The sequence below is a fragment of the Asterias rubens genome, chromosome 11, assembly GCF_902459465.1.
Source record: "Asterias rubens chromosome 11, eAstRub1.3, whole genome shotgun sequence".
Lineage (NCBI taxonomy): Eukaryota > Metazoa > Echinodermata > Asteroidea > Forcipulatida > Asteriidae > Asterias > Asterias rubens.
In genome coordinates this window covers 17618899-17637257 of record NC_047072.1, presented here as the reverse complement: position 1 = coordinate 17637257, position 18359 = coordinate 17618899, and the positions used below count along the sequence as shown (strand labels likewise).

The following is an 18359-nucleotide window of genomic DNA, read 5'->3' as shown; positions in this document are numbered from 1 at the left end:
TATTTTAAACTTAATCTGGGGACGACGTGTCAATAAAACAGGCAGGTTGTGTTGATCAGTCTGGCGCCCTCTACCATCATCATCATCTGGGCTCATGAGTTCATTAGAGCTGCACTACACTAAGCACAACCATTTCTTGCCAATAATTGGTAAAAATAGGATTACTAACCAAATTTCCACATAATTTTCAGGATAAGCAAACAACAACTGAATACAGGTAACAAGCAACGTATGCAACAAATGGAAATGGTTGGTAATTCTGTTTTTATCAAGGAAGAAATTTCATGCTAAGCAAATTTTCGTGCTTAGCAGCTCTATAAGATTGGGCCCAGTAGCCCCCCCCCCCCCCCACAGTCCGAGCTAGACGGGGTAAAACAATGTTAACTGTTTTTATTCAAACAGAATAGACCTCGACATCTCAGAGAAAACAAAAAGAAAACACAAGAGTTCTAACAATCATTTGCCTTTCAACAATCTGTATTATTGTTGTTTCTTCAATTATTGGTAGCACAGCATTCTTACAGGCAACCCAATTAAGCAATCTGTTCATGCAATATTCAGTGCAGCCGGACTATTTCTAGAAAATTACATAAAAATTTAAAATACTTATATATTAAAGACACTGGACACCTTTGGTAATTGTCAAAGACCAGTATTCTCCCTTGGTGTATCTCAAATGCATGTGAGGATTAAATTGATCTCCTCATTTTAATTGGTCATCGAAGTTGCAAGAGAATTATGACACACGTTGCCTGCACAACTCGTGTGCTTTCAAATGCCTATAAGACTTCGAGGCCTGAGGCCTTTTAATATTGAATGAGAAATTTATTCTTTAAAAAAATTTCCCTCTTTCTCAAAAACTACGTTACTTCAGAGGCGTTTCTCACAATGTTGTATACTATCAACATCTCTCCATTGCTCATTATAACAAAGTAAGTTGTGTATGCTAACAACTTTTTTTAGTAACATTATTACCAATAGTGTCCAGAGCCTTTAAAACGGAAGTGCAATGGATACGTGCCAAAAAATGGCATACAATTCAAATAAAGGCATGAGCATAGCTCCTAAGGAGCTCAAGAAAAATCACCTCTCTATTATTTTGTGTAGCTTTTCTTGATGATGATAACATTATAATTTAATTGAGCCTCCTTAAAGCTGCAAAGCTTTTATTACTGAATAAACCCATCAATATCCGAGCCCAAAAAAGAAGGCAAACAAGAAACCTCTTAAACCTGATTCTCCTTACGTCAATTTTATCATTAATACTCTTTGCTACCCAAAGACAGTGTCTCACATTGGTATTATGTAGACTATTTTGAAGACCCTTGGTTTTGCTAGTTGTAGTATTTATTATAGCCAATTTCGTTTAGTAGACCCCTTGCATGCATTGGCCACCATCTTTTACGAAACGTGCCCATAATTATCTTGAAAGGCTGTCATTGGCTGATGACATTTGTGTGTGCAGCGCGTACTCATGTGCACTTTCCCATTGTTTTACATCAAAGATGGCGGTCATTGACGTCATGTGCAATCCATCTATTAGAATATTTTTTAAAAATTATGCACTTCTTTTGGAATCAGTGTTTCCACGTATAATGTACTCATATAGACCCTTGATTTTGCTAGTTCTGTTGTGTACACTACAGCCAATTAATTGTTTCATTGGGATTACAAAAATATGCTAGACTTTTGGAAATCAGTGTTCCCTTGGAATAATAATATACACGGAGACCCTTGAGTTGTTGGCAAGTTTAACATTTCGAAATCATGACTTTTTCAGAAAATATTGAGCGCCAAATGGCGTTTTCTACCTACAATATAAAGTACTTAAACACTGCTTGCTTTATAAAACAATGCTTGTTACTTACTGTTTTTGTCGATATATTTCAGATAAACCATAATCATTAAAGGCAGTGGACACTATTGGTAATAATTGTCAAAGTCTTGCCTTCACAGTTGGTGTATCTCAACATATGCATAAAATAACAAACCTGTGAAAATTTGAGCTTAATCGGTCGAAGTTGCTAGATAATAATGAAAGAAAAAAAATACACTTGTCACACGAGGTTGTGTGCGTTTAGATGGTTGATTTCGAGACCTCAAGTTCTAAACTGGAGGTCTCGAAACCAAATTCGTGGAAAATTACTTCTTTCTCGAAAACTATGGCACTTCAGAGGGAGCCTTTTCTCAAAATGTTTTATACCATCAACCTCTCCTCATTACTCGTCAGCAAGAAAGGTTTTATGCCAATAATTATTTTGAGTAATTACCAATAGTGTGTCCACTGCCTTTAATTTCATGTGAAGTAGCGATACACAATTCTAATTTCTACTTAGTTATCAGCCAAAATACACGAATCCACGTCGATTAAAATTGAAGGTTCGAATAATGGAAGATAAGATTAAAATGTTAAATCCACGATTAAAATTGAAAGGTTACAACAAAATGGAAGATAAGAATGTTAAAATGTTAATTTCGGAAATAAAGCTTTCATTAAAAAAAAAAGCTGGGAAAAAACCCCCAAAACCTAGTTTTTTTTTTAAGAAACAAGAAAACCCCAGAAAGAAACAAGAAAAAAAAAACAAGCCAATTATATGCATAGTTCAGAAAATTAAAAATCACCAACAGTGGAGAGTTCACCCTATAAAGCTACTGGACACGTTTGGTAATGTCAAAGACCATTATTCACACTTGGTGTATCCAAACATTATGCACAAAATAACAAACCTGTGAAACTTTTTGACTCAATTGGTAATCGAAGTTACAAGAGAATGATAAGGGAAAAAATGTGTGGTGAAGAGGTTTTCAACTAGTGGTTTAAACCCGCCCAAGCATGGTTCTTGATAATTTAACCGAGACGAAGTCGAGGTAAATTATCAACCCGCATGCTTTTCGTTTTGCCGTGGCTCTTTGCGTTTTGCCGTGGCTCTTTTCGTTTTGCCGTGGCTCTTTTCGTTTTGCCGTGGCTCTTTTCGTTTTGCCGTTGCGCTTTTTGTTTTGCCGTGGCGCTTTTTGTTTTGCCGTGGCGCTTTTTGTTTTGCCGTGACAGTTGTGGGCCACCGTAAGCGGGTAAACGACCTTGCCCTCACAAACTCAGACTCTAAAATTTGTGTTTTTCCAAGAGTTAGAAGGGAGGGATTAATGGAATGTTAACTTATTTGATATGCAGATTTATTAACAAAACAGTTTCATTAGCCAATTGCTAACTGACAGTAACAATGTACGAAATGAATGTGTCTCGTCGCAGATCAGCGGTCAAGTTAGTGACAATGATAATCGTCAGACAAAGACTTGTCGTGGACATGAATGCAAATAAAACAATAGTCAGATCCCAAACCGCAGTATGGGGATAGGCCTTCCCCGCCAACAGGAGATCTGTGTGTATGTACTCCTCGTGACGTCATTGAAGTTTGACCTTTCCAGGGGTCGGGCGCCTCTATTTTTCCTAAACTAAGTGACATCTTGTGCAAGTCTCGCACATAATATTCGAACTTTTCTACATCTGGCTATAAGTCTCGTTGTTGTCCCTCCTTACACTGTTACTTCTCCTCGATGTCTCTTGCTCTTGAATAAGGGGACGGTCCCAGTTGCCTTCAAGGAGCGGTCGCTGCGAGTCATTCTTCCTGCAACGATACACGCCCATAGCTTCTGCACTATGTGCGAGATCTACATTGTGGGCAGGTTTTATTTAAATGAAAAAGATATGAAGAAATATTTTTTGGGCTTAGCCAGCAATGTTTTTGGTAAGGTTTTTCTTTTAAGCTTATGATACCATGAATCCTGAGCTGATCGGTGTTTACGTATAATATGTATAGTTACGCCAATGGAAAACACAATTTACTAAAAAGCCATAACATTACGACCTTTTGAAGCAGGTCTAAAAACGGGCCAAAGTCAACGCCTGGTATATGGTATATGCAGAGAAGAAACGTACATCTAAATATTTGGAATATCATTGCTCCTATTCTGTGCATTGGAAACACAGCTTTTTGTTTCAAAATGTCTGCGTGTTCGTCAATGACGTCTTATACAAACCACACAAACTTCCCGATCTCCTTTCGCGTAGTTCATCACCAGTTGGTCCACGACTGCTTATTTTATATTCACAGTTAACCTTCAATGTTTGGTACCGTAATCAACGAGCAATATACACTGGTTGTCACGCACGAACAATCTGCAATTTCAAACAGCTTAACAGTCGGCGAAAATAAATACTAATCTTCTTTTCGTTGAGAGAGAAATGCGTCATCTCCAAACTTGACAACCGCCGCGGCGTGGTAGTTTAAAATTTCTCAGACTTACCACTTCTTGTCTGGTAATCATCAAGAAATATTGAGAAATATTAGAAACCTAAGGCTAGGCCTCAGTTAGGACGAGTAACTCGTCCTCACTCGAGAAGGCGACTCTTTTCGAAATCCATCCAAATGGTCTATGAAGGTCGCTCCACAATCCGCCACCCGTGGAGTAGGGGATGGCAGCCCCGCTCCATTATTAGCAGACATAATAACAAACCTGAGAAGCAGTGCGCCCCTCCACCTTTTTTGAAGTCAATTGATAATAGTATAATACTAATAATATCGAAGTCTTGTATAGTGCACGTACCAAACAAGGTACAAGTCGCCGAGTATAAACATACAAACTTTCAGAAAGATATATCGGTTATTGCAAAGATTAATTCTGAGACCCAATTATTTAGCACCTTATACGGGTTTACAAGGTGCTACGGCACATACAATGGATGGCTTCCCAGGATTCGAACCCACTGTTGAACAGAAACATCAGAGTTTGAATTCGTTGATCTTAACCGCTCTTTCACACATAGTATAATGCACCTCCAAATTAGTGCCTCCTCCTTTTTGGAAGTCAATTTATCCCAACCTTGTCAGCTGGACTTGGCCAAGAACCTCACCCAGTTTTGGTTTCTAAAGCTCATAATTATATGAAGCTTTGTTGCCCCACTTGTGAATTATGGCTTCCTCGATCTTTGCGGCGTCTTGCGCGGTACCATTCTCACTTTGTTTGACACTAGCCGAATAGGGCCTATTCGTTCTACCCCTTTGGTTTGGGACGTAATGAACGTAGTTCATTGTTTTGGATGAACGTGCTTATAGAAATAATGATTATTTGAGTGATTATGACCCACTGATCTGCATTAAGACACACTTTTGCCCCAAATCACACTCGCCAACATAAACAACAAACTAAAAAGTAGAAAGTACAGTTTCTATCATTCAAAGTGTCACTGGCCAGGTAGTCTTGGCCCAAGACTATGGTGCTTGATTCTGGATAGTGTACTACGCGCGGTTGAATCGCCAAAGCGCGCCCGCCACGGTATGATTTAGTTACGTGGACGGCTTGAAATCTAGACTACACTCTGCAAGCTACATGGCCAGGAAGAATTTTGAACAGATGAAGAGTACCAAGTATACCATTTTTTCACACCACAACACTATCTGTTGAAAGGTGTCAACATTATGTGTGCTCGTTAGTGAAAACATGCAACATGCAAAATAAAGAAGGCTGGAACAAAATGAAAGCTGTAGCAAAAAGAAAGCAAAGTATATAGCTAGATTTTAAACTTTGCATGCTGATGGAAGTATGCCTACATACTGATCGAAAGTTGAGTCGTTAACATCTTGTTCTCTTCAACTTTCGATCAGTATGCAGTGATCACTGCATACTGATCGAAAGTTGAGTCACGAGTTAATGACACGATGCAAGAGCAGGGAACACGTCCACAGTAAAGTCACATTACGTAGAGGCTGTGTTTTGGTGCAACATTTCAGTCGTTTGCTCGGTTTGTTCTTGAGGCTCCGCTTGGTGTTGAGTTCCACCACGGTGTAAAAACTGAACATCATAAAGGGCAACAAAATAATAAACATTTTCAGTTTCGAAAACAAAGAGGTGTCCAAAGCTAAAACATTATGTGTGCTCGTTAGTGAAAACATGCAGCATGCAACATAAAGAAGGCTGGAACAAAATGAAAGCTGTAGCAAAAAGAAAGCAAAGTAGCTAGATTTTAAACTTTGCATGCTGATGGAAGTATGCCTACAACTAAGAGAAGTTTGCGGTAACATCATGTGTATATTGAAGAGAACAAGATGTTAACGACTCAACTTTCGATCAGTATGCAGTGATCGTCTTCATACTGATCGAAAGTTGAGCCACGAGTTAATCACACGATGCAAGAGCAGGGGACACGTCCACAGTAAAGTCACTTTACGCAGAGGCTGTGTTTTGGTGCAACATTTCAGTCGTTTGCTCGGTTTGTTCTTGAGGCTCCGCTTGGTGCTGAGTTCCACCAGCGTGTAACCACTGAACATCATAAAGGGCAACAAATAAAGATTTTCAGTTTCGAAACCAAAGAGGTGACCAAAGTTCAGCAAAGATACAATACAGAGCTTTAAAGTCCACTATTCCCTAGCCTTTTGACAAGGCTTTTGTGGTTTGGAGAGCAGTGCTCCCAAGCGATTACGGGAGATCGTGCGCGCGAGTCGCTTGGGACATAAACGGGTCTCCAAGCCAAGAAAGCCTTGACAAAAGGCCATCATTTCCTTACCTTAATTTTCAGCACTGTTACCCGTTGCGACAGGACGATCGACACAAGCCACAAGAATGCAAACAAGAGTGTGAGCACAGTCAGAATAATCGTCAAGCCGAGCATCTCACATGTTGCCGTAGTGTCACCTGTTTCAACTGAAGTCATCATTGTTTCCTCATTGGTTGTTTTAACCCCTTCACAAAAAAGGACATATCAAGAGTGCGAAATTTTATAATTTTATCTGAATTCAGGCATTCAGCCTTGTTTAAGTTGTCCCCATGACCAAACAAAATGATAGCTTTGGAGTATTTAACCACTTCTAAGCCCGATCTCAATATTATGACGGTACTGACGTCACAGGTTGACCAAATTTTAACATTTTATTGACGTCAGAAGATCGACATTAAAGAGCGACGTCTCATTGTGACCAAAATAGACATCTGACAGCAGTCTGATGTCTTAAGGTTGATGATAGAACGTCTTGTTGACGTCAGATTGTTTTATACCAGACTAAACGGTATAGGTTGACCACAATCTGACGTCAAAGGTTGACCACAGTCTGACGTCTCACCAACGGCAGGCACCAACGGCAACGTTCACCGATCTAGTACGTCGACCTTTTGTGACGTCATGTGGGAACATGGCTTACCTGTTTTGAAGGTAGTTGCATGGCTGGTAGTCTGCGTAGTTGGTGCCACTGGGACCTCTTTGCTTATCACCACCAATGTACTCTTCCCTTTTCCTGGGACAGGGCCCGAGCTATTGCAGATGAAGACGCCACCTCTAACTCCAACCTCGACCTCAACTGAAGCAGTCGTGGTGAAGGTGTTATCGGTTCTAAGGCGCTCTATGTTTAGATAAAACGTAAAATTGTAATTGCCCTCTAATTGGTCTCAAGATAGCTAGACTTGTGGACAAGTCGTCAATGGTCCCATGCGGTAAGATAGACAAGTTGTGGCGATATTTTATATGGCGCGAGATCACTGCTCTCGTGCGAACTGCTGGTTGCCGACTTCTACTCCCCATTAAAGACAGTGGACACTATTGGTAATTGTCAAAGACCAGTCTTCTCACTTGGTGTATCTCAACATATGCATAAAATAACAAACGTGTGAAAATTTGAGCTCAATCGGTCATCGAAGTTGCGAGATAATAATGAAAGAAAAAAACACCCTTGTCACACGAAGTTGTGTGCGTTTAGATGGTTGATTTCGAGACCTCAAGTTCTAAATCTGAGGTCTCGAAATCAAGTTTGTGGAAAATTATTTTTTTATCGAAAACTATGGCACTTCAGAGGGAGCCGTTTCTCACAATGTTTCATACCATCAACCTCTCCCCATTACTCGTCACCAAGTATGGTTTTATGCTAATAATTGTTTTGAGTAATTACCAATAGTGTCCACTGTCTTTAAACGGGACCCTAGTCGTGACAGCAGTTAGTAATAGAATACCGTGGGAATAGCGGAGAGAGTCGGAACGCTATCACCGCGACAGACATTTAACGACTTGTCCGCAAGTCTACAAGATAGCCGACTATAACCACCCTCTCACCTTGATGATGGTATCGAAGCCCGTCACCTGGCTGAGGAACCATGCTATAAACTGGCTTGTGGACTTTCCGTGTACCCCTTTTTGAGTTAAATTGAAACGAACTTCACTCTTAATCGAGTTGAAAGTACCCATCTTTCACTCTTAAAAGAGTTGTCCGCCATGATGCTCTTTTGCAACAGTGGTATTGCGGACTAAACGATTGTTTTTTCACTCTTTTACTTTAAAGGCACTGGACACTATTGATAATCACTGTTAGAATAAAACTTACTGGTTACTCGATCAATAGATAGCTGTTGATAGTATATAAAACATTGTGAGAAACGGCTCCCTTTGAAGTAACGTAGTTTTCGAGAAAGAAGTAATTTTTCCACTCAAATATTTGAATTTGATTTCGAGACCTCAGAATTTGATTTTGAGGTCTCGAAATCAGGCATCTGAAAGCACACAACTTCGTGTGACAAGGGCGTTTTTCTCCCATTAATACTCGTAACGTCGACGACCAGTTGAGTTCACTTTCACTAGTTTGTTATTTTGTGCATTATGTTGAGATACACCAAGTGAGAAGACTGGTCTTTAAGACAATTCCCAAAGGTGTCCAGCGTCTTTAAGAGAGTACGACATCGTCATCATCACTTATACTTCTTTCAGCTATGACGTTATACTTACCGTTTTCAGTTAGATTCCCCAGCAGTGGAACTGTAACTTGCTCAGTCACAATTACTGCGTCTTTGAGTTGAACGATTTTATTACCGTCACCGGCTGGAAATCTCCAGATTTGCAGCTCGACCGCCGGGAAGGTGTTTTTAACCTTGCATGTGAGACCAATCACTGACTGGTCAGTCGAGATCTCACATAGGGAAGGGATCGGCTTCTCATCACAAGGAGAGACGATCGGAAGCTCATCAGGGTCTGGTGACACTGGAACCAAAAATAAACAAAGTTTACATTTTGTTTTGTGTCACAGACAGTGGTCTACCAAGTGGGGGAGCCCCTCCTCCCGCCCAACCCATACACCCTAGTGTGTATACGCCTGCAACCGTGGACCTCCAAACTGAGGCAGTGTACACTATTGGTAATTACTCAAAATAATTATTAGCATAAAACCTTTCTTGGTAACGAGTAATGTGTACAGGTTGATAGTATATATAAAACATTGTGAGAAACAGCTCCCTCTGAAGTCATGTAGTTTTCGAGGAAAGAAGTAATTTTCCAAGAATTTGATTTCGAGACCTCAGATTTAGAATTTTAGGTCTCAAAATCAAGCATCTGAAAGCGCACAACTTCGTCTGACAGGGGTGTTTTTTTCTTTTATTATTATCTCGCAACTTCGACGACCGATTGAGCTCAAATTTTCACAGATTTGTTGCATATGTTGAGATACACCAACTGTGAAGGCTAGTCTTTGACAATTGCCAATTAGTGTCCAGTGTCTTTAAACTTTTTGGCAACGTGATTTTGTACACGTTTTCCAACCAAGCCTTTCCCGAACCGGGGAACATGTTATTATAGTAAACCATGCGGGTATCTCTAAAGAGACACAGACATACCTATCACTTCGATGGGCACCGACGCATCTTGGAAAGCCAGGCGTTGTGGTGCGAGCCGACAGTAATAGGTACCAGCACTCGAGTTCCTAACTTGGCTAATGATGAGACTTAGCTCGTCGTTAATGCCGTACAGCCCAACAGGCACGCCATCACCAAATAGAATATTCCCTTCGTTTTTTACAATGAAGGGTAGCGCATCTATTAGGAGATAAGAAATAATGTAGCTAATGCTGTATCCCAATGGGAAACTTTGGATTTCCAGGTAGGTGGCAGCAGACTGACTCACTGATCAAAAGATTAGTGGACTCGCCACGTAAAATTGTCATTGTTTTAGTTATAACCGTAAAGTCTGCTGCCACCTAGCGTCCCAAAAGTTCCAGTGATTTCATTGGATACTTTTATTTCATTGGATAAACGTGCAGTGACGTCACTGAAGCAGTGTTTTGATTGGTCCGAGTTGACTTTTGGACAGCTGCACTTTCGGTCGTCTGCATAAATGAATGTAGGTGAAAGGTGATTATGGACGGGGATTGACCTAGGCTAGAGGCCACTCTCTGTATTCAAGCCTAGAAGTGTGACGTCAGATATTCAGGCCAGTGCAACACACACATGTTGTGCTCATTTAAATAGTGACTTATTGAGACCGATAACAAAATAAAAGAAAGGAAAACAAAAAGTATCCATAATACGGAAATTGGGACACGCTCACCACACCACCATCGTGCATAAGGTCTATAAATCGGAAAGGAAAAAGAACACAAAAAAAATGAACATTAACTTAAGTCTCCACAGGGTTGCATTTTTGAGAACGAGTAAAAACAATTTTGCTTAAATCTTCCGAAAGGTCACGTATAGAGCCACTGCACAACAGTAAAGTAATTGGTAAAAAAATAAAAATAAAAAATAAACTAGAAGCAGCAGGAATGTAGCAACAATATTTGTTTGTTTACCTCTGGTAATTGGTCCCAGATACCAGTATATCACAGGTACTTCACTAGGTATGAGCCCGGCACCAAGCAGCGCTGGACAGGCAGCTACCCCCTGTCGCCCACGCTCCAAATACTGTGTTTTTCCCTCAAATGAACGTCCGAATGAAGACGGGAACTGCAGGAATGAAACTGTACACAAAAAGTTGGCCTACTATTACTTTTATGTAGCACGACTCCCAACTTAGAGTAAGACTCATTGCTACAGCCCAATTAACACGAATTGGTCCGACGTCAGTGAACGTCGGCAAAATTTGCACCAGCAACCGATCGATCGACGATAAGGACCGATCAATCCATGCAAAAGACCGATCGGTGGATAAGAATAATTGCCTTTTTCGCGTTCCATAGATATCGACTCTCACAAGCCAGCTGCGATCGACATTACATGACTCATCCATGGGGAAGTCATGGAGGTAGATGTATGTTTGTTTGGTTTATAGCAGACCAGCCAGTGCTCTCGAAAAAAAAAACACGGCACAGTTTGTTAATGGCTGGCATCCATGCTAGATGTATGGATCATGGGCTCGGGAAGACGATTAGGGTGGATGCCCAGCTTGATTTTGAATTTTTAGGTCATTTTGGGGTAAAAAGGTCAAAAAAGGTCAAAAATCAATATTTTCAAAATTTGTGTCAAATTTAACCACATTTGAGAGATCTATCTATAAATTGTATTTTTAACTTTATGTTGATACTACAAACCAATGTAATTAACTTATAAACTTTGACCTTGTACGCAAATGTATAGCAAAACGAAGTGTAAAAGTGTGATTATTTTGAAAAGGGTACATTTTGAGTACACCAATTGTTTTTGCACCCCCGTCCTCATTGGCGCATATTTTGGTTTCAAACAACTTTTTTTGAAAGGTAAATATACCCTGGCAGTTTTTGAGAAAAACAAAATAATTCAAATACCACCTTCATGTGGGGTCTTAACGACTCATTTTAAGGTCAAAATTTCAAATAAGGCACAAATTTTGCATTTTTGAAATGTTCACAAAATTTGACCTCAAGTGATAGATCTATCCATAAAATGTATTTTTAAGTTAATTTTGACATGACAAACGTATGTAATTAATGTATAACTTTGACCTTGTATACAAACGTATAGCAAAGCAAAACGTAAAAGTGTGATTATCTTGAAAAGTGTACATTTTGAGTACACCAGCATTTTTTGCACTCCCCATCTCAATGGTGCATATACGTTTCAAACAACTTTTTTTTTAAAGGTAAATGTACCCAGTCAGTTAAAAAAAAAATCAAATACCACCTTCATGTAAGGTCATATTGAGGTCAAAATGAGCCAAAAATGTCAAAATTTTATTTTTTTTATTTTTTCGCCAAGTTTTACCCCAGGCGGCAGATCTATCCATAAAACATAGTTTCATCATCAAATTGACATGCCAAGTCTGTGAAATTATGAGTTAATCTTTTGTCATGTAGGAGAAGATGTGTCGCATCATGTAAGAGCATGCAAGCTGCCTTACAGGTTGGCAAGTCTCTCAGTTACTGCACGTATCGGATAATTAATGTGCATTTCTTTCCAAAGTTCACCAGAAGTGACATTTCTCCACCTGCAAATCACTCTTATCCTCATTGACTGCCTCTATGCATGGAGCATCAACCGGGTGTCAGCCTGCTAAGGTGTCCTCAAAACGTCATCTCTCCTATAAAGGACCATGGCTTCCGTAACACAAAGGAACCCCCGCCTGTACTATTCCTCATCTTTCCAGTAGACCCTTGCCCTTCTCTACGAAAACGTCTGACAAGAACTTGAGATTAGCTTTGTTCAATAGCCCATACCTGACGTGTAGGAGTGGAACCCGGGTCTATCGATGAACTTTCGAATTGGCTTTTTCTTTCCCATTCTCTTTGACTGTGTCACTACCTTGGTGGAGCCCTCTCCAATCTAGCGATCAAGACTAGGTTGTAGGTTCCAGTGGCAGCATTGAGCAATTGTTGCAGTAACTTCCTGTCCGTTTGGATAGGCTTTTGTACCATACATAATTCGTTTGGTTGAAACATTTGTATTGTACAGATCAGAGACAGTTTTTGCACAATGTTTTTTTCAGGCCGTCATCACTAAAACCGAGAGTTTCTTGAAGCAGACGGTGCTTCCAGTTTGTCATTATATACTGCGTTCCATGATCTGGAGTTGTTAGAAGATCACTTATACCACATCAACTGGTGCAATAACTTTGGTTGTCAAAGATACCAGTGGTATCTCTCTCACAATATCAGAGCCTGTGTCATCTTCTTCGCCAAGGTTGGGTTTAGTCGGAACACATCAAATCTTACTGTTTATTATGAAAGCTTGTAAACATAATCAACATTTCTGTCTTCTTGAGGAGTTTCATATCTGCCAGATGAACACATCCCTAATGATCAAAGTTACTGTGGTTATAGATGATGGGGACGGCAGCATTGCGGACAAAGCTCCCAGATTGATGATCAAGTATCTGTCTTTCCGAGTATTGTGGATCTCAATCTCCACCATCTCATGGTAATGAGACCACAGTTGGGAGTTTGGATTTCTAGAGTGCTTGTTGAATTTGTTTATGAGCTCATGACCAATGTCACTCCTTAGAAAATCTGACAGCTGGCCTACTGTGCTTTGGAGAGTTCTGCTGTGTGGTTGCCGCCCCTCTATTTTAACTGCTTAACCACACTTTGGGCAAGTTTATTAACTTCCACATTCTTGTTTAAACAATTTTGACCGACCAAGATTCAAGCACAGACCGTTTAATGTGCCACAGAGCCTCACATCACAGAAAGTAGGCTTTGCCTTGAAGCATGGGTCTCAGTCATAAATTATTGGCTTCATTAACACCCGCCTCTGTCCACGCCTAACCCAGCCAAGTACTTTCCATGTGTTGTCAATCCTTCAGAAAGTTGAAGCAGACGTAGTCCTCCCTTGAACAAAATTTATATCTCAAGCTTTGGACTTGCCCGTGTAATTTCATTTCTCCCTGCTGTGTAATAGTGGCCGGGCAACTGTGATGATGGTATGTTTCTGACCTGTGTTATGTCCACAAAGTGATTGATCAAAGTGATGAGAGTGTCATTGCTGTCTGCTAGTGCCTGAAGAGTAGTGAGAATTCTTTCATCAAAGAAACTTGGCATAAAAGTATGTCAAGCTGTAGTGGTTTTGGTGTGCCTGGTTACATGTAGCTCTGGAGTTAGCTTTGACTAATGGCACTCCAGATAAGAAAGTATATAATGTATCACTGCACGATACCCCATACCCCCATCGTAGCTACAATGTATAGGCCTAACTAGGATAAAACAACATTTTACTGCAAAAAAAATGTTCAACTTTGTTAATTCACTATTAAAAGTTGAGTATTTAACCGCGTACATGTACTTGGAAAGATTGGGAGTAAAAATAACTGATATCAGACATGCAGTTTTTGTGCACGTCAAACTAAAATCAAACTAATTGCAGGAATCAGCATATACGCATGTCTTGTTTCAGTTTACCAATGCGGAAGGTGTAATTTGAATTTTTTTAAACTAAAACTGCCTTGGTTTATTTACCTTTCAAAAAAGGTTCGTTAAAACTGTTATTATGCAGTGCTGGGATCTATAGGATGTGCAAACAAACATTTGTTATGCTCAGGATATGCACTTTAGGAGAAAATCGCACCTTTATATTTAATTTTCCTAAAAGTTTGTGTACAAAACAAAATATTAACTCTTAATTTCACAGACTTGGAATGTCACTATGATGTTGAAAATAAGTTTAATGGATAGATCTGCCGCCTGGGGTAAAATTTTGCAAAAAAATTAAAAAGAAGTTTTGGCACTTTTTGACCTTAATATGACCTTACATGAAGGTGGTATTTGATTTTTTTTTTTTTTTTTTTAACTGCCTGCTATGGGTACATTAACCTTTCAAAAAAAGTTGTTTTAAACATATGCACCATAAATATATATGCACAATTGAGATGGGGAGTGCAAAAAAAGCTGGTATACTCAAAATGTACACTTTTCAAGATAATCACACTTTTACGTTTTGCTTTGCTATACGTTTGTGTACAAGGTCAAAGTTTATTCGTTAATTGTTTATAGTGGTTTTGCAAAGTGCACAAGTTCAGCCTCCTACTATATAACACTAAAAAACAACCGGCGTACAAAAATACCATGGCCAAAACACAGTGTGTATGAACGTTTGTGTACCGCACTTTTTCGTCCCAACTTGTCGTCCCAAAATGTAGTTGGGGTGTCCCAACTGTAGTTGGGATCGTTCGTTTAAGTTATTTTTGACAACGTTGTTCACGAAATCTTGTGGAAAGGGCTCGAATTATACTGTGATATGCATAAAATTATCATAAACGCAATATGGGAAGCACATGAATTATCATTTTGGACCTCAACCCCGGCCACGACTGTTATGACCTGCCGCCCTGATGGTTGAGATCACACTTTTCCGTGCATTGCGCTTAGAGATGATTCGCGATTTTTTTTTTATATTGCCAACTGTTTAAGTAATTTAAATCATTAATACTTTTTTGGCGTATAAAACAACATTTAATATTATGATGCTGCGTATCATTGCACCAGAAATTACTTTTCCTATGGAAAAATCACCCGCACGTCCGGTGTCCGCCAACAGCTAGAAATCGATACGTACGAGTGTAACTTTCACACCCGCCCTTTTCAGAAAATGGGCCATGTTTTAGTGTTGAACAACGCAAAAAATGTGATCATAGTATTATTGTTGAACCACCGGAAATTATTGTTCGCGGTCACAATGCGCATCACGTAAAAATCCGTTAATTAAAATAAAGTGGCGCATAAAATCAAAATCACAAATCTCCGTGCGCGTTGAGATGAAACGGATAAATTAAAGTTAGACAATGAGATAAGTAAGTATCAAGGACAAATAGTTGACAAAGTAAGACTCTTTTTTTAAAGGAACACGATGCCTTGGTTTGGTCGAGTTGGTCTTTGAACCGTTTGCTATAACATTCATAAAAAAATACGGTTAGAAAGATGTTTTAAAAGTAGAATTCAATGGTCCACACCTATTTGGAATTGCCTCGAAATTGCGTGGTTTTCCTTTTACTTTGCGAACTAACACGGTCGGCCATTTATCATAAATGGCCGACCGTGTTTGTCGACGAGGTAAAACGAAAACCACGCAATTTCGAGTGATACTTGTGTGGATCATTATTATATTCTACTTTTAAAATATCTTTCTAATCATATGCATTTTATAACAAACGGTTACAAAAACGCTTTTCAAAGACCAACTCGACCGGCCAAAGGCAACGTGTTCCTTTAAAGTAAGAGCACAATACATGTGTTTTAATAGCTTTGTCTTTTAAATGAATTCTCGAGTCTGTTTGCACTTGTTTTAATGTTGTCGGGTAGACTTTTCCATAACAAGGCCTACTGCTAAATCCCTGGTCTTAAAGAAAGTCCAGTGAAAGTCAATGGCATACTATCATGCCTATAAGAGAGACTTTGACTTTGATTTGCGTTACGACTGGATGAAGTTTTGGATGAGGTCATGGGGATTATGTAGGCCTAGGGCCCGCCCAATTGCAAACATAAGAATGTTCCTTATTTAGTACTGATAGAGAGGGCATTTTGGAGTTTTATTTTGTTAGCGACATGTTCAACCATGCGGGGAGATAGAGTCCAAAATCTCATCATGTACTGTACGTTTGTTACTAAAGTAACAAACGTACAGTACATGTACGCGCATTGAATGTGCACGTACACTCACACATTATTGACTGTCATGCACATGAACTTGCGGGGCGGGGTGCATAACACGGAAACAGTTAACACAATCGTACATTGATGTAGGTCCGCCGCTGAACTATCTCCGATTGTAGGCCTTTGTGTTGGAGTGGACTCTGCATGGAGCGTGTCCATCAGTTAGGGGTTAGGACAGATGGACACGCCCAGTGCTCCCAGCAACCAGGCGGCCAGGACTACTACACTAAAGGCTTTGATACTTGTTTAAGCTGTTCAAAAGCTATCATAAAAGCTCACCGTAAACCAGGATAAAACCGTACACATGAAGAAAACGTAGGCCTACGTACTCTACTGCCATACTTTTTGTCAACCAACGCCATTTTTTATGGTGCACCTTTTGTGTCGTCTGACGGTAACGCTTCTCAAATCGTGTATTCCAATGGCAGATTAATATTCTGGCGCTGGACAGCTGCTCAAGATATTCGGCATTAATCTCAACGAAGACATTTTTACAGGTGTCTGGGTCCAACGTAAGCAACCCGTTTAAACCGTACCTGAGAAAACATAGGTCTTTGGTCACGTCTACGTAGTGACTTGAACCTGGGGACTTTAAAACGGCGTCCACGTAGTGTTTTTTTGTACAGTGTTGGGAGGGTTAAAAGGCACGTGGACACGTACGTTTGGTAGTGTCTAAGACCTGGGCCCAATTTCATAGAGATGCTAAGCACAAAAATTTGCTTAGCATGAAATTTCTTCCTTGATAAAAACAGGTTTACCAACCAATGTCCATGTGATTTTCAGGATAAGCAAACAAAAGCTGGATACCAGTAACAAGCACTATGCAACAAATGCAAATTTGGCTGGTAATCCTGTTTTTATCGAGGAAGAAATTTCAGGCTTAGCAAATTGTTGTGCTTAGCAGCTCTATGAAATTGGGCCCAGTTTTCACTTGGCGTCATGCATCAAATAACACGGACTTGCCATCGAATTTGCAAGGATAATAATGAAGAAGAAAAAACAAGAAAAAAAAAACACCCTTGTTGCATTACTTGTGTGCTTTCAGATGCATATGAAATAGGCTGTAAGTCTTTCAGGCTGAAATGGGGAGTACTTTCGTAGTGAGACCTCTTTCTCAAAAACTACGTTTACTTCAGAGGCACCCGTTTCTCACAACCGTTTACACTATCAGCTCTCATATGCTAAAGTAAATTTTTATAGGCAGTGGACACTATTGGTAGTTTCTAAAAAATAAATATTAGCATAAAACCTTTCTTGATTACGAGTAATGGGGAGAGGTTTATAGCATAAAACGGAGAAACGGCTTCCTCTGAAGTGGAGTGCTTTTCGAGAAGAAAGAAGTAATTTCCCAGACCGCCGGATTTTCTTCGGGCCAAATTTCAAAACTAAGTAACACAAACTTAAATTAATATTAATAAAAAATGAGCACAACAAAATAATGTCGACGACAACAAACTGCGACACTGCGACGGAAAAAGTGCCACGCACAAGAATTGCGCCGCACAAAAAAGAAAAAGTGTCGCACATCAAAAACAGTTACGGGTAAAACAAAAATTAATAATGGAGGTGGCACTAATGGAACACCGTACTATTATGGTGTATCAGCCACACCATTGACGTATAGGAAAACGTATTTTAAATGGATTTTCTCTACATTAGTAAAGCTAAATCAAACAATAGATTTCAATAACTTCCCCTCACAAAGTTTAAAATATACAACATTCCCACCAGATGGACAATTTGGATAATTTGGGCATTTTAGTTACGAAGCAACATTCACCCACATATTTTTTGACACCCCTATGTTTCATTTCACGTTGGGCCGTCCAATTACGTATAGACGACGTGACCTCTGACGTCACACGAGAATCATAACATGATTCGCGCGCATACCACCGCCGGGCAAAACCTTTGTGTGTTGGCAGCATAGAGCTATATATTTATATGTAGCTCTATGGTTGGAAGCCATGAAAGTGCATGCAATCTTACCATGACTAACGTGTCTTT

General features: G+C 39.7%; 1 protein-coding gene across 3 annotated transcripts; it reads right to left on the bottom strand.

Annotated features, from left to right (window-relative positions):
* Positions 1 to 2970: 2970 nt before the first annotated feature.
* On the bottom strand, positions 2971 to 16713 carry LOC117296878. Of its 3 annotated transcripts, none has more exons than XM_033779975.1 (7): positions 16632 to 16713; positions 10590 to 10757; positions 9640 to 9837; positions 8759 to 9010; positions 7191 to 7388; positions 6560 to 6735; positions 2971 to 3666 (listed from the first exon to the last, which is right to left on the bottom strand). In XM_033779975.1, the coding sequence occupies exons 1-7, from the start codon at positions 16690 to 16692 to the stop codon at positions 3532 to 3534; spliced, it is 1188 nt and encodes a 395-aa protein (XP_033635866.1). In that variant the 5' UTR covers positions 16693 to 16713; the 3' UTR covers positions 2971 to 3531. The 3 variants fall into 3 exon arrangements, with proteins under 3 accessions (XP_033635866.1, XP_033635867.1, XP_033635868.1); XM_033779976.1 differs by lacking the exon at positions 2971 to 3666 and adding an exon at positions 5623 to 5847; XM_033779977.1 differs by lacking the exon at positions 2971 to 3666 and adding an exon at positions 5899 to 6315.
* Between the last annotated feature and the right edge of the window lie 1646 nt (positions 16714 to 18359).

Coding starts and splice junctions, on each gene's coding strand:
- LOC117296878 (XM_033779975.1), bottom strand. CDS start 16,692: ATGGCAGTAGAGTACGTAGGCCTACGTTTTCTTCATGTGTACGGTTTT. Junction 9,838..10,589: donor TCTGGGACCAATTACCAGAG/GTAAACAAACAA, acceptor ATCTCCTAATAG/ATGCGCTACCCTTCATTGTA. Junction 7,389..8,758: donor GGGGAATCTAACTGAAAACG/GTAAGTATAACG, acceptor ATCTAAACATAG/AGCGCCTTAGAACCGATAAC.